Source organism: Labeo rohita, chromosome 15, assembly GCF_022985175.1.
Source record: "Labeo rohita strain BAU-BD-2019 chromosome 15, IGBB_LRoh.1.0, whole genome shotgun sequence".
In the NCBI taxonomy this organism is placed as follows: Eukaryota; Metazoa; Chordata; class Actinopteri; order Cypriniformes; family Cyprinidae; genus Labeo; species Labeo rohita.
The window spans coordinates 29,447,017-29,464,588 of NC_066883.1; the positions used below are offsets into that span (position 1 = coordinate 29,447,017).

At 35.4% G+C, this 17,572-nt stretch overlaps 1 protein-coding gene across 3 annotated transcripts; it reads right to left on the reverse strand.

Annotated features, from left to right (window-relative positions):
- Positions 1 to 873: 873 nt before the first annotated feature.
- mag (myelin associated glycoprotein) lies at positions 874 to 14,814 on the reverse strand. Of its 3 annotated transcripts, XM_051129662.1 has the most exons (11): positions 14,673 to 14,814; positions 11,962 to 12,040; positions 11,474 to 11,842; positions 9,752 to 10,048; positions 9,416 to 9,673; positions 9,001 to 9,261; positions 7,113 to 7,421; positions 6,929 to 7,028; positions 5,906 to 6,008; positions 3,574 to 3,627; positions 874 to 3,272 (listed from the first exon to the last, which is right to left on the reverse strand). In XM_051129662.1, the coding sequence occupies exons 2-11, from the start codon at positions 12,008 to 12,010 to the stop codon at positions 3,111 to 3,113; spliced, it is 1,962 nt and encodes a 653-aa protein (XP_050985619.1). In that variant the 5' UTR covers positions 12,011 to 12,040; positions 14,673 to 14,814; the 3' UTR covers positions 874 to 3,110. The 3 variants fall into 3 exon arrangements, with proteins under 3 accessions (XP_050985619.1, XP_050985620.1, XP_050985621.1); XM_051129663.1 differs by lacking the exon at positions 3,574 to 3,627; XM_051129664.1 differs by lacking the exons at positions 3,574 to 3,627; positions 5,906 to 6,008.
- Positions 14,815 to 17,572: the final 2,758 nt, after the last annotated feature.

Sequence of the window (17,572 nt, forward strand, 5' to 3'; positions counted from 1 at the left end):
CATGTACAAATAAAGCGAATTATCCTGTTTATCTGTTTATTTTTTGTTTCACTTTTAAAGAAGAACGGCATAATTTGAGGCTGGAGACTTTTATTAAACAAAAAGAAAGCAAGCAAAGAACATCATGTAAATTATTATTTAAATAATGATTGGAGACTTTCTGTTCTGCATTATTATGTCAATAAGGAAACAACATTACTTGGTTCATTATTATTGCCATCACACAGTCAGATACATACAAACATTCTTTACAACACTCAAAGTGAAAAATTAGGTTTGACCTACAAACGCGCCCTGACTCTGTTTGCTTACAAATAAATATCTGTGTATATATCTTTAAACATGGACTGTCTGTGTTACTAATTGTATATGCACATATAATGTCATTTTGTGTGTGTTTTTCTGCAAAATATACACCATTGTTGCACAATGTATGTTCTTGTTGTGTGGTCAAAGGTTCACAACACAGAACTATATATCATGCAGAGTATTTACATACACTGGTATCCTACCAAGGTGCCTTGAATGCTTTGAAAAATGTAAGATGCGATTAATTTAATATAATATTGACTCGTTAATCTGTTAGTCAAATTGCATTTCAAGGGCTAATCGCATATATCGACCACCTAACAAACATCTATCGACACAGCCTTACCAGAGGATTACATGATTACATAACACATTACATTTATTTCAAGCACCTTAGGTAAAGTGATACCTTCATATATGTTCCAAACGGTGGTTATTTCTTATTCAGTTTCAAAGGATGAGCTACAATCATCCATTATTTAATATGACTTTCTATTTATATCAAATGTCAGCTTAACCGTATCGGATTGCAGTGTGTACCGGGGCAGGGAAGGCCATCAGGCATTATCATATACTACATCCTACCAGATTGGCTGAATTAATAACAGGGTGATTTTGCTCCTTAATGCATTTGGAACATATTAAAAAGAAATACATGTCTGAATAAAAGGGTACAAAGTAGTTGGGACAAACAAAATCCAGCAACCATTCAATAAACCAGTTTTGAATCCAGTTACTGGCCTGTTTTCATTTACAAATACAAATAAATGAAGATACAGTATAAATTAAAAATAAAAAAATTAATTTAAAGGAACAGTTCACCCAGAAATTACAATTTTGTCATCATTTGTTCATCTTATGTTGTCCCAAACCTGTTTAAGTTTCTTTGTTCTACTGAACACACACAAGAAAATATTTTAATTGATAGTAGCCTTTGACTTCCATGTTTTGTTTTTTTCTCCATAGAATGGAAGTCAGTGGCTCCCAGCAATTGTTTGGTTACCAACATTCTTCAAAACATCTTCTTATATGTCCAGGGCTTGTAAAGATACTGTAAAATGAAATTCCAGGACTTTCAAGGACTTTTCAAGCACTACTTTTTTGATTTTCAAGGGCTTCGGAGATCTAATTTTTCAAACAATGCGTTATCTTTCGAATTCTAAAAAAAGATAAATAGATAAGCAATGTTTTGATTTAAACCAAATGACTCGCGCTCCATGCTCCAAAGTTCCGATCTGAAGCAAAAGATTCATGAACCCACTCCGAAATTCCCATCTCACTTATCAAACAATCTGTTATCTTTCAAATGAAAAAAAGAGAAATAGATATGCAAAGTTCTGATCTAAACCAAATGATTCGCACTCCGTGCTCCGAAGTTCTGATCTGAAGCAAAAGACTCACAAACCCCCTCCGAAGTTCCGATCTAAATTAAATGATTCATGAAGTGGCGAACCATCATTTCAAATTAGGACTCGGAGCGTGGATCGTGAATCATTTATTTACGGAATGATTTATAAACATGCTCCGAAATCCCAATCTGAATCAAATGATTTGCGATACGTGATCCGATTTGAGTGCTTTGAATCAGTGACTCATTTTGTGACACAATGGTTTAACTGATTTGGAGTTTCAAAAAGCTCCTTGAAAATAATTAAAAGCGATGCTGAAATTAAAAAATGAATGGCTCCTTTAATTTGATCTAATTTTTCCTGGCAAATCGCTTGAAATGAATGATCGAAGTCATGAGCTTAAATTAATCGGAGCGGCTCCAGCGTAAATGGCTCGCTTAATTTCAAGTACCTTTTCAAGTACCTCTATATTGAATATTGCCATTTTCAAAAGTTTTCCAGGTTTTAAAACTCAAAAAGTCAAATTCAAGCACTTTAAGCACCTTGTAAGAAACCTGTATGTTTCTATTTACAACTCAATATTTAAATTTTTACAATTTTAAATTTTTAAATGACATCACATTCCAATGTTTTCTCACCACTGATGTCGACGATGGCTTTAGAACTCTTTGAAAATAGAACACAAGGTGTTTCATGCTACTTTTGGTCACTATGAACTGTAATAAAAGAACTAAATGATTCTTGCGACATGCATTTGGAACAAAATAAGGGGTTTCATTTTTTGGGTGAACTATCCCTTTAACAATCACTTCTGGGTATGTGATAAAAGTATCAGCGGATGAATATAGGAATGTGCATGTAGACTGGTACACTCAGGAGAAGACTGAAACAACCGCTGCATTTAAGAGAGTGTTAGTCCTCTCAGACAAACCCAGAGTTGGGATAGTGCTTATACATTATGTCGAGGTGCACATAGCACCTCGTTCCCTGATGCTTCGACTTACAGCGGACACAGTGAAAAGGACCACTAGTGACTGAGACTCACCTGCAAACCATACCATTTCCTTTAAGCTCCACTGCTCTAAGACCCTTCCTTTTGGAAAGTATTGTCTTTTAAACTAGGAGAATACAAAAAATCTCTCATTTCTGACTAAGAGACAGAATATCTGGTATGGTTACAGTCAATAATGGGTATAAATAAGCAAAAACATTAATAAATATATAAAGAAACTCCATTGTACACTATCTTTTACTGATAGGGAAACAAATCATTCCCAGAATCCTGAAATCTAAAACAAGACTCATTGTCCGCTAACTGTCCGAGACAGTTGTCCCCTTGAAAAGGCCACATTTAGTATGAGTGAAATGGGAAATTTGCAAGGCGGGGGGAATTATTGATCCCTAGTGGCCACCGTGTCCCGTTTGGCCGAGGCATCAGGGAAGGATCGCGGTTCATTTAGCCTTAATTTCAGTGTAGTCGCTGCCGTCACCATCAGCCCTCCTGAAGCCTCCCTCCCGGTGTCGTCCATGGAGAAACTCTAGGGCGGCGTAATTCAGCTCTTGCCTCTCCATGCCTGCAATCGGGCCAACAGATTGGTAATCACTGTCGTCTCCCTGCGAAAATAATTTAGGAAAGATACTTAAGCACAATATTTGACGGCAAATATTGGTCATGTCAAAATAAAAGTCTTTAACAAGACACTCAAAAGCACTGTTAGCAATTAGCCGCTAATATAGAATGAGGCAGTCAGCGTATGAACTATTAGCTTCCAGGCAGCAGTGAACAGCATTGTTAAAACAGAAAAAAGTCGAATTTTTTTTCTCTCAAAGTATTTTGTTTTTATTGTTGTCTAGTGCTAGTTTATTTCACCTCCACCCAATTTGTTTACATGCTCATCTTAAATTTCAGCCTTACCGTGCCTTCCTCTAGGATGGAGTTAAACTTTGAGCCCAGGAGCTCAGTCTTAAGCTATGTTAGGGGAAGAAAAAGAGACAGAGAATGCATAGAAAGCAATGAAAGAGGAGAGAATAGAGGTCAGGAAATGCTCTAAGCATAGGCCTACACTGGAACTCTCAGTTGTGAGGTGCCATCCACACTTGGCTTTCTGACAGTGGCTATATTCATAATAGCATATGCAATTTGTTTGCCATAGATTATGCAGATGACCTACTATAATGCATTTGCCAAAATTTGCAGTATACAACAGAGCACATTGTCCATACTGTTTTAAAGAGGACATATCATGAAAATCTGACTTTTCCTGTGTTTAAGCGCTATAATCGGGTCCCTGGTGCATCTACCAACCTTGAAAAGATAAAAAGGACAACGCAATAACTGTTTTGGTAAGCCTTTATCTGCAAGCATGTGAAGGGGTAGGAAGGGGATCTTATTATAATGTTACCACCCCTTAATCTGCATGTTTCCACCCACGATTGTGTCATTATGTTTTCGTAAGCGACAGTGGTGTACCAGTTCTAACGGCATGGCAAAAGTTTGTGCAAAGCATGCTAACTGTTCTGTCCTTGGCTGCACAGACGAGCACAGAACACTATTTAGAGTCCCAGCCTTAGAGGAGACAAGCGAGCAGTGGATTTATTGTTTTATTTACTGTATCTTACGCTGCTGACAAACAGATCTAATATAAATATGCAAATTCTTTCCCAGCTGTTTACCTTCACAGACAGTAACTTGTGTTTTAAACATGAACTTGTGTGTATTTGACAGTTTAAGCGCAATACGACATGAAAGAGAACTTAGTTTAGTACTCACATGCCGTGTGACAGCCACTTTCTGTGTGCTCAGAAAACTATATATCATAAGTTTAAACTAATATGGTTTAAAACAAATGATTTCAGCATGACAGATAATCAAAACCAAACAGATGTTTTATGACAGAGTATCTGAGACAGTATCTACATTTAAAGAGGCATGCACGAAAACAGCATGTTTCTGTTTCCACTCCAAATAGATATTTTCAAAATTATATAATAAAAGGATCTGTGGGGTATTTTGAGCTGAAACTTCACTGACACATTCTGGGGACACCTGAGATTTATTTACATATTGTAAAAAGGGACACAATAGATCTCCTTCAAAAGTTTATTGTGGAATAGTGCCACTCTTGCACTTACTATTTTTTGAAAATAGTAGAATAAAGTGTGTACTGTTCAGTATTTAGTAAGCAGTGAGTTAGCATACCATGATCATGGCAGATCACTTTGTCAAGTCTGTGTAACAGTAAATCATAAAACTGCACTGTTTCCCTCTTTTAAGCGGACATCAGATGACCATTTTCCACATGTTGGTGTGTTCGGGTCTTCATGAAAAGTTTGCAACATACTTTGATTAAAATTCCTCACTGGTCATGTAAAACAATAAATTTTTACCTGATAAAAAACAACTCTGTTCACAGCGACCCGTTCTGGTGCATGTCTCTTTAAATGTTAATGAGCTACTGCTCACCCCACCCCTTTTTCCATTTTTTATGTATTTGATCAAATATCAAATTTATCAAAAATAACTGTAGGAGCTGACAGTCTTGTGTGCAGCATGCTGACATATGGCGCATTTGTTTCCAGTCATATCTCAATTGGCCTAACTCTGATGTTAGGAGAGACTCTTATGTTCACTTTTAAATCCAAATACAAAACACCTGCATTGCTTATGAGACACTGTTGTCGCTACAGCTTCTCGATTGTGGAGAAAAAATGGCGGACAGAGTACAACAGGCTGAGGGTGGAAGTATGCTGATACGGGACAGGCTGTCAGCGGTTGTGGGCGGGGCCTGAGCAGTATGACATCATACTTCTCAAAAAATCAAAACGGCTTGATAATTGAGACTGTTGAGGTTTATTGAGGTTTATTGATTACAAAAAGGAATGAATGTATTTTTATTATTGTAGGGTGGTTGTATCCACACACTGCTAAGACACATTTATATGCAAACACCATGTAAAAGTGAATTTTTTCAATCTGACTGTCCCCTTTAAATCATTGTCTAAAAAAGTTATTCTTTTTAATATGTGGTTCCTGATTGTTTTAATGCTAAAGCTAAGTGTGGAAAGCTAATTACAACTAGAGAAGAGCCAGTAGATAATATCATTTGCCACAAATATGCATTAAAAAGACCACAGAATGTTGATTATTTTATTGTACGGTGTGCACGCTTTTTATTCTGTATTATTATTGTGTGTGCAAGTACTGTATATACTGTGTAGATGATTTATTCATTATTGTAATATCTCACCACTTTTTTCCTGAGACTCTGTTTGTCCTTCTTGACTGCGCTGTAGAACATTGAGGGATTCTCCACTTTAGATCCCACGTCCTGCCCAGGGTTACCATTCTCTCTGGGGGGGTGGAGTCAGAGAATCAGACTCTGTCTCACACTCAACCATACTGTAAACTAACTGGCTTGCGGCAACACTTTAAAGGGATAGTTGATCCAAAAATCAAACTTCTGTAATTTTTTACTCATCCTCATGACTTCAGTGGAATGCAAAACAAAAAAGCTGCTCTTTTCCATACAATTCTTTAAGCTGCTTTTTTCCATCCAATAAATGGAGACCTTCAAAAAATGATATGCTTCAACTGATCTCAGTGATTATCGGTCACAAGACATGCACAAACCAATTAATATCTTTGTGAATAATTTTTTTTTATATATTGTTTCTTGTTAACATTTTCTTTTTATCTTTTTCAGAGGTTGAAAGAGAATGGAAAAGAACTGCTTGGACATTCAGCTAAATATTTTTGCTTGTGTTCCTTTGGAAGACAGAAAACCATAGGGTGAGTAAAAGACAGAATTTTAATTTTTAGGTCAACTATTCCTTTAAGCCTGGGCATCCATTTTAACACAAGGGGATCATTGCAACCCCTTAAATAAAACTGGCATTGTGCCACAGTGTTTCGTTTTGATTTCCAATGGGACGTTTTATTTTTTTCTTGCAAAATGAGATAGGAGCAGGGTGCTTGCTGCAGAGCTCAGTGGTTTTTAGGCTGAAAAGCAATGGCATGGGGCAATTGAACCTGCAATAGATTTGTTAGTCTGCAGTTTCATGCACAATGTGGCATGTTTACCATCTTACCAAGCAATCAAATTGGATCTGTGAGTGGGTTATGGCTTGAAAACCAAATGCCAAAAAAAACCAAAACAAAACTGAACATGGATGACTAGGCTTGGGTGTTTTGATACCTACAAACCCCAGTCCCAACCCATAAACTTCACCTAAATGTTCTTCTCCCAGTCTTTCTGATGAGGGATACTCACTTTTTATTATTCTGACCCACGTATCTTACAGCTGCGATGATGAATGCGATGACCGCCACACCTCCGATAGTCCCCACTATGACAGCCATCATGAATTTTTCTGAAACAGTGCATAGAGTTCATTGATGGTACCTCAAAATCACATTAACATTTGCCTGTGTTGTTTCAGTGAAGGTCTACTTACTCTCCTGCTGCAGTTCCAAGCGGATGGTCTCGGAGCCGTACATGTTGCTGATGCTGCAGTGCACATGGACAGCGGTATCACCATTGTTTCCCCTTTCACCCTTGTCCTGGAGCTTGATGATGCCCGTGGACGTGTACCCATCGGAGTATGTGCGGTAGTTAAACACGTTGTTGGAGTCGTTGATGGTGATGTTGAGGTCAGGCAGGTAGAATTCAATCGCAGGCTCAGGGTTTCCAGAGGCAATGCACACACACTGAACTCCCTCACGGACTATGGTGCACTTTGAGTCGTCAAGCAGAACGGGGGCAACTGGAAAAATGAGCAGAAACAGTCACTAGTACAACTCAAGTCCGTCACATGAGACTCAAGTGCTTCTCATTTCCAATCTATTTTTTGAGGAGCATTTGAACTTGGATTTGAGACAGACATGATTCCTACAACACTGGCATCTATCTTTCACTTATTCTACATTCATCTGCTCATCTTGTCACCTGAAAGGGATAGTTCACCCGAAAAATGAAAATTTTGTCATTAATTACTCACTACCACGTTCAAGGCCCAGAAAGGTAGTAAGGACATCGTTAAAATAGTCCATGTTACATTTATGGTTCAACCCTAATTTTATGAAGCTACAAGAATACTTTTTGTGCGCAAAGAAAATTAACGTGTAACATGGACTATTTTAACAATGTCCTTACTACCTTTCTGGGCCTTGAGGGCTGCAACGATTCCTCAAAACTATTCGATTTTAAAAATTCCTTGATTGCATTTTGCCCATGTTGAGTACTCTGCAAAATACCAGAAGTAGTGCATTCCACATATTAAACCCATTTAAAAATCATAATAAAGCACAAAGCTATTAAGATTTCACAAATGCTATAATTAAATAAAATATATGTGATGCAGTTTTAATATATGTGCTTTAATTATTTCCATGCATGTAGATTACGTACGTGTGTGTCAGAGCGGCTCCGTTCACAGTAAATGCTGCTACACACACTGTTATGGTTTACATGTGCGGAGCGTCTCAAACTTCATCTCTGCATATTGCTGTGAGTTTGGGTTTATTATGACCTTGATCTGAGAATGCAATGCTATTTCATCAGATTTTTAAGGTAAATTATTTATAAACCTATGCAAACTCAGGAGAATACATCAATATCTTTCTCATTATGCTAACTGTTCATTGCGATTTCAGAATAAAAGTTTAAACCCTCACTCTGAGTTTACACGTTTTGATGTCCACATATTTTACAGTGGCTGTAGCATGTATATCATAAAGAGGTGGCCTAATAATAAAGACTAAGTGGACATTTGAATTGTTGTATAGTCAATATTAAAGATTAGATCACACAATAACGTGTAAAAACAATCATCATTGGCACCCTCTGCAGGCATTTGGTATAATGAGTGATGTACATTAGTTAGTTGATTATAACACGTTATGTATTTTAAGTTTTGTTCAGTAAAGCCATATGATTACTTGCTTTTGATACTTTTTATAGTCATATATGTATAATAAGTCATTTGATTAATCGTCAGAATAATCGACAGATTACTCTATTACAAAAATAATCGTTAGTGACAGGCCTACCTTGAAGGTCCGCTGTCTATGCAAGGTCAGAAAGTTCTCAGATTTCATCAAAAATATCTTAATTTGTGTTCAGAAGATGAACAAAAGTCTTATGGGTTTGGAACAACATGAGGGTGAGTAATTAATGACAGAATTTTCATTTTTGGGTAAACTATCCCTTTAAGGCTTTAAGTTGAACAAACCAAAAGCAACTTTTCTTTGGAGAAAACATCTCCATAAATGTTCCTGAGCATTATTACGGTCAACTAACTCAATGTCGGTCTACTAACTGGTCATTAATTTCCAGTGACTTACATTCTACCGTAATGTTAAGTGAGTTGCTGGCCCGTCCGTGTTCATTCTCGGCTAGGCAGCGGTAGACTCCGTGAGCCTGCGGCGTGATTTCGTGCAGCTCAAGCACGGACCCCTCCTCTGCTGTGATGGTTCCCACCAGTTCCCCATCCTTCAGCCAGGTCAATGTGGGCATTGGGTTTCCTTTGCTGTTACACTGTAGAGAAACTGAAGATCCCTCCAACACTGTCAGAGATTCATTGATCCATGGCTCCCTTGGAGGATCTTGCAGTTTGAGAAGAAAGAAAGAAGAATGAATCAAAACTAGAAACTGTAGGCATTAGGGTCCAAAAACAGCCCTTATTCCCTAAAAAATTGCTTGCAGTAATTTTAAGTGGTTTATATTGCAATGCACAAGAGTGCATGAACTTTTACTTACAATTTACTGCCAGATACATGGATGTGTTCATGCTGCCATAGCCATTGTCACCAACGCAGGTATAGACACCTTCCTCCTCTGGAGTCAGGTTGTCCAGAGGCAGCGAAGAGTTTGAAGCAACTTCTGACATCAGCTCTTTGTCTCCAAAATACCAAGTAATTGTGGGTGCTGGATTACTGTCCACATCACAGTGCAGGACCACCGAGCTTCCCTCCATTACCTCTTGAGACACATTCACCCACACAGTTCGAGGGGCGTCTACAGATAAGAGAATGAGTCAGGACATATTGTCCTCTATAAATGCAGTTGTAATGAAATAAAATAGGTCTAACTCACATTTGATGTCCAGTGAAATGAGGCGCTCATAGATGAAGGTGGTGTTTTCGTAGTGAACCCGGCAGCCCAGCAGTTGGCCGTTGTGCATGGGTTTGGGTGTGAAGGTGAGGGTGCTGGACAGTACCGCGGTGTTGCTCTCCTCAACATTGTCAGGGGTGAAAACAGGGTCGGGCAGGTAGTCTGTGTACATCCAGTGGATCTGTGGACTCATGTCTGGACAATTGTCTGGGACATAACAGGTCAAGTCCAGGCTTTGGTCACTAACAATCTCCTCTGGAACATCGATGTTGGGCTGATCTAGAAAAGGAAGAGACATATAAAGTCAAAAATAGACATTTTTTAACTTTCTTAAAGGGCTCAATCAAAAATGAAAATTCTCTAATAATTACTCACCCTCATGTTGATCCAAAACTGTAAGACCTTTGTTTATTATAAAATATATATATATTTTTGATGAAATCTAAGAGCTTTCTGACATGCAAGAGAAGAAATTGTTGAATAAAGTTGTTATTTTTATTTTCTTTGTGCACAGAAAGTATTCTCTTAGCTTCATAAAATTACAGTTTAACCACTGATGTCACATGGACTATCTTAAGGATGTCCTTACTACATTTCTGGGCCTTGAACGTGTCAGTTGTGATGCTGTCTAAGCAGGGTCAGAAAGCTCTCGGATTTCATCAAATATATCGTAACTGAAAGATGAACAAAGGTCTTACGGGTTTGGAACGACATGAGGGTGAGTAATTAATGACAAAATTGTCAGTTTTGGGTGAATGATTCCTTTAATATGTGTTTTTAGTCTTACTGTGATTTCTGAATTTTGAATCAAGCAAAATAGCTATATATGCAATTAGCAAACTTGCGTTCAGCTCTCACTCAATTCTTCTATAGAACACGCTTTTTTATCATCTAAGGTCCCATCCTACATATTAAATATGCTGTTTGATCCAGAAATACATCTTACTATGAAAGTAAATTGATTGTGTTTGAAAATGCAGTTTCATGTTGACATCAAATGCTAGACCAACAATGTTTCCATAGTCAGACATAGCAGACATAGTTTTTTTTCTTCTGTGGAACTCAAAATAAGATATTCTGAAGAATGATTTAACTGTTTGATCATATAGTGAAAGTGAATGTTGTCTAAAACAGCACTGAATCCCAATGACTTTCATCATATGGACAAAAAATACTGAGACATTCTTCAAAATATCTTCTTATTCTACAGAAGAAAGTCATACAGCATTGAAACAGCATGAGGGTGAGTATATGTGACCCTGGACCACAAAACCAGTCATAAGTAGCATGGGTAGATTTGTAGCAACAGCCAAAAATACACTGTATGGATCACAATTATGGATTTTTCTTTTATGCCAAAAAATCATTAGGGTATCAAGTAAAGACCATGTTCCGTGAAGATATTTTGTAAATTTCCTACTGTAAAAATATATAAACTTAACTTTTGATTAGTAATAGGCATTGCTAAAAACTTAATTTGGACAACTTTAAAGATGATTTTCTCAATATTTTGATTCTCGGCCAAATATTGTATTATCCTAACAAACTATACATCAATGGAAACCTTATTTACTCAGATTTCTGATGTATCAATCTCAATTTTTTTGATTTTGTGGTCCAAGGTCACAAATGATTTTTCAGTCAAGGATTTTTAGATATTATCACTGGGAGACACATATAACAAATAATTAAAAATGTCCTTACCTAACACCTGTAGTTTTGTGAAGTCAGGATAAGTGTAGATGTTTGCACCACCCAGGTCTGCCCTGAAGTAATACCTCCCAGAATGTTCCACACCAACATTATTTATCAGCAGTGTGCAGTTTTTTTGTGTCAAGTCGCCAAGGAGTTTGGTCCGTCCCTTGTAACTTTCGTGAACGATATCTGTGCGTGACTTGAACACCACTGGTGGGAAAAGCTGGGGGTAGGGGTGGCCGAAATACCAGATCCCGTGGACCCCTCTGTAAGGCCTGACCCCGGAGGGGTATGTGAATGAACAAGGTATAACCACACAGGAGTTTGTCATGGCTGAAATGTCTCTAGGCATCCACACATTCCACTGAGCACTTACATCTGTTCAGAGAAAGAGAGAAGAGGACCAGTAGTTTAGTTATTGAAATCATACCGTAGTATTAGAGCATTAACCAAAGGAACCATAGTAACAGCATATTCGATTCAAAATAAGTTGTTACCTTTTAGGATAAGCAGCAGAGACAACAGCAGCAGCTCCAAGCCCTTCATGGTCTCAGTTTAACTCTGGACCATAGACCTCTGTTACAAAACCAGCACATGCATCAGCAAGACAAACAGACTCTACTAACACAATTGTGCTTGTTGTTCTCTTGTTCTCTTAAGAGATGGGGAGAAAAGCAGTGACGGTTCAGGATATGACATGAGCCTTGTGTAAAACTTGTTTTGCCTGTATATATAAGATGTGAAGCGTAACACAGAGTTCACACGATTTAACTTGTTTTGGTCATATTTCACCCCAGAATTATTTTTTTCCCCAAAAAATTACTCCTATTTTAGGACTAAGTAAAGTACAAAAGTATTAATTGTACTGCCTGTCATTAATTACTCACCCTCATGTCATTCCAAATCCGTAAGACCTTTGTTCATCTTAAGATGAAATTCAAGAGCTTTTTGACCCTGCATAGACAACAACGCAACTACCACATTCCAGAAAGGTAGTAAAGACCAGGGCTGCCCCCTAATAGTCGATTAATCGAAAATCAATGAGAAGGCTTGGTCAACCAAAATTTTCTTAGTCATTTAGTTGCAGAAAAAAAAAATTCCACGGGACGTGGCGGACAGATCATTAGTGGCTGGTCTATGTGGTAACATAGTACATCGGGGCAGGACATCCAAACACTCACCATCATTCATCAACCTCAAATATTATCATCTGAAATATATAAGTAGTAGCAACTTTACATGGCTGCTCAATCTAATGTTAACTTAGAAAAATGTGCCCTATTGAAGTGTCTGTGCAGAGTGTGGAAATAGTAGCATGCTCACTGCATGATAGATGAAGGCTCTGGTGCGGTCACTTAAAATACTCCATCATTTCTGGTCAAAAAGTTATAAGTAATACATCTTTTGAATCTGTAGAGACTCGATGTTTATTTGTGTGCACTCAGAATAACAACAAAACATTGCGCTTTTGTAAAATAAAGCAAAACAGGATGCGCTTTCTGCCATCTCAGTCTCTGTGAACTTGAGCGCAAAACTTCAAAACTTCTTGTATACTTGCCTTACAAGTACAACTTGAAAACTATGTCTATAGAGAGTGAAATACCTAAGCCAAAAACAAAGAAAGCACTAGTTTATCAATAAATTATTCAAACATTAATGCAGCCTCTTTGCTGTTTTTCCCTGACACATTAATAATTACTATATCTGCCGGTGCGCTGTGGCAAGCTTTTTTTGTGTGCGCTTGAGCGCTTATTAAGCTATGTAGGCAATTAAAGGCTTATTATTATGATTTATATGGTTTATTAATATACATGTGACTAATAGTCGACTAATGCTTAAAATGAATGACTACTAGTCGACCAGAAAAATCCTGAGTTGAGGGCAGCCCTAGTAAGGACATTGTTAAAATAGTCCATGTGACATCAGTGGTTCAACCTTAATATTACCAAGCTATGAGAATATTTTTTGTGCGCAAAGAAAAGAAAAAAATGATTTTCGACAAATTCAACAATTTCTTTTCTTCTGTGTCAGTCTTTGAAGCACATTCATGAGATCCACGAGCCAGGATTCTGACGTAGAGAAGAAATAGTTGTCTTTATTTTGGTTGTCACGAAAAGTATTCTCGTAGTTTCATAAAATTATGGATGAACCACTGATGTCACATGGACTGTTTTAACAATGTCCTTACTACCTTTCTGGGCCTTAAACATGGTAGTTGCGTTGCTGTCTTTATAGGTTCAGAAAGCTCTTGGATTCCAACAAAAATATCTTAATTTGTGTTTGAAGACAAACTAAAGTCTTACAGGTTTGGAACGACATGAGGGAGAGTAATTAATGACAGAATTTTCATTTTTGGGTGAACTATCTCTTTAAAATGTATGCTTATTTAAATTCAAGAAAACACTTAATTTCTTTCTGTATAATAGTAATAAGAAACAACTTTAAGAATAATAATAGTAATTAAATTAAAATATGCAGATATGCAGATACACATATGCAAAATTACAATAATGGGAAGTAAAGAACAACAATGGTCCAACAACTGTTTTGGGGAAATATAATTTTTCTTTCCTTTTTATTATATTTAGTGTGAAATGTGACCTAGACATGTTTCCGTAGGATTCACCCTGTTCAATGATATAAATATTATAAAACTGGGGAAAGAGAGAGAGAGAGAGAGGTTTTTATGTGACCCTGGACCACAAAACCATAAAAAGTCATAAGGGTAAATTTTTTGAAATTTAAATTTATACATTATCTCAAAGCTGAATAAATAAGCTTTCCATTGACGTATGGTTTGTTACGACAATATTTGGCCGAGATACAACTATTTGAAAATCTGGAATCTGAGGGTGCATATGAATCAAAATCAAAATTTTGAGAAAATCACCTTTAAAGTTGTCCAAATGAAGTTCCTTAGCAATGCATATTACTAATCAAAAATTAAGTTCCTATATAATTACAGTAGAAAATTTACAAAATATCTTTGTGGAACATGATCTTTACTTAATATCCTAATGATTTTTGGCGTAAAAGAAAAATTGATAATTTTGACTCATCCATTGTATTTTTATCTATTGCTACAAATATACCCGTGCTACTTAAGACTGGTTTTGTGGTCCAGTGTCACATATACTATAATTTATTTTATAATTTTAATCTAAAATGACTATTTGTGTTTGTTTTCAGGCAGCCTTTCAGGCAATACCTTGAACTGCTGGCAGAGTGTGCTGAACCACAACCAACTTTCAATTCCCTCTCCAACGGTGAACTAGCCACTGCTGTTCTTCCCTCACAAACAAGGGGGCGTTCTCTCACAGCACATCAACTCAGCGTCTCTTCTGATTTGTCTTAAAACAACAACAAAGAAATGACATCAGTATCAAGAAGCAACATTAGCTCTCTTAACCCACACAGACGCACTCTCTGACAGACTCACGCACGCCGTACAGGGCCGCAGTGTGTGGGAGAGGAGAATTGCTCATTATGAGTGTACGACGTCAACCCTTGCGTGTTTGGCCCGCATACAGACAGCACTGTTCATGATATGACACATCATCCATAGCACATTCATCCACGCTCACACAGCGTCACCCAGCTGCCTCTGTTGATTTTATTCACGCGGTGTGTGCGCTTTACAAACGCTTCTCCTCAAGACTTCAGAGCAGACGGAGACTACAGATGGTGGCTGATAAATGGATTGTTCTTGAAATCTCAAAGATTATTATATTAGAAGATTCCCCTGATAGCTGACGAGTTTGACGCAGTTATTGAACGAATTAACTTAAAGAGATGACAGAGGACTGTTGATCCAACTTTTATAGGTACATTTTCAGGTCTTGTCGAAGGATTGTCAGAAAATGCCCCAAACACAATTTTAGTTTAAATTTACAGTATATTTGTAGAACAAGGTAGCAGTATTTTTCAGTAGTAGCTTATTTTGAATCAAATAATAATTGTATGAGGTTGCAAACACCCTGCTTCCTTTATTATATATAAGATAGGCTATTACATTATTCTGTACTATTACAGGCAATTTGCCACATATATTGCTGACTACTAGTTATGATCAAATTTTAGGAGATATCTCACCTTTCAAATATTTTTTATTGTTATAATTTTCTCACTCTTGTGAGAAAATGAATGAAAAAAAATCCATACCAATTTTTAGGACCCCACTGACTTTCATGGCATGGACAAAAACAATTATCTATTTATTTATTTATTTATTTGACTTTCATTGCATGGACAAACCATATTTATTTATTTATTTATTTATTTTATTTGAAATAATACATTAATTCATAGGCCTGAATAATTATCAAGACTAGTCACGATAATGGTGACTTTGAAAAAAAAATTACTTACTAACACTTATCATAATATAGAATGCAATATTTTGTTACGACAGAAACAAATACAGTAAAACAACTCAAATATAATGAGGAAAATACAATAAAAATAATCTTACAACTATATATATATATATATATATATATATATATATATATATATATGTGTGTATGTATATACACTACCGTTCAAAGTTTTGGGGTCAGTACATTTTTATTGTTTCTTTTTTTTTTTAAGAAATTAATACTTTTATTCACCAAGGATGTATTAAGTTAATAATTAAAAGTTTATTAAAAGTTAATGATAAATAATTTACATTGTTATAAAATATTTATATTTTGAATAAACACTGTACTTTTTAAACTTGTTATTCATGAAAGAATCCTGAAAAAAAAAAATCACAGGTTCCAAAAAATATTTGGCAGCACAACTGTTGATATTATCCAACACTGATCATTCTAATAATAAATCCGCATATTAGAATGATTATTGAAGGATCATGTGACACTTAAGACTGGAGTAACAGCTGATAAAAATTCAGCTTTTCATCACAGGAATAAATTCTATTTTAAAGTATGTTAAAATAAAAAACATTATTTTATATTGTAAAAACATTTTGCAATATTACTGTTTTTTTTTCTATATTTTTAATGAAATAAATGCAGCCTTGATGAGCATAAGAGACTTCTTTAAAGACTATTACAAGTCTTACTGACCCCAAACTTTTGAACGGTAGTGTATATATGTGTGTATATATATATATATATATATATATATATATATATATATATATATATATATATATATTAGGGCTGGCAAACAAATAATCGTGATTAAACAAATAATTGCGATTACACTTTTAACAAGTATATATATTTATTATAATTTTTATGGAATTGATATTCTATATAAATAAAAATATTTTGTACATAAATAACATATTTCTCTTAAATATATACATTAATTTATAATATATATATATATATATATATATATATATATATATTTTTTTCACAAAGAAATAAAGTTAAAAAATGAGTCAATAATCGCAAAAAATTCTCAAAATACAAATACAGTATTTTCAAAAATCATTCAAAAGAATATTTAAATATATATATATATATATATATATATATATTCTCCACAGAAATAAAGAAAGTCAATAATTGCTAAAAATTTAATTATTTTTATTTAATATTTTTTGGCTAAATTATCCTTGTAAGAACAAATAACTATACTTAACTTATTTACTATAATGCAGCCAGTTAATTAAATAATTTATTAATTCATAGGCCTTGAATAATGTTCAAGACTGGTTACCATAATGGTGACTTTAAACAAGAAACAACTACTTACTAACAATTTTTATCTAAATTTCCAATGCAATATGATTTTACAGCATTTGTGTTATGCTAGAAAATATGCTTAATAATAATTTTCTGGCAACACTTACAATAGAGCTCATTAGTTCTTCATATCTTATTAATATTAATAAGATGCTAATTTCAGCATTTACTAACATATTATTAAAATCACAAGTTGCGTTTTTTAACATTAGTTAATGCACTTTGAACTAGCATGAACAATAAATAACTGTATTTTTATTAATTAATGTTAATAAAGATGAATAAATAGTTTATTAAAAATGGTTCATTATTTGTTCATGTTAGTTAATACATTAACTAATGTTACCAAATGACTATTGTAAAGTGCTGCCAATTTTCTTGTAAAATGTAAAATATGTTTGTTTGTTTT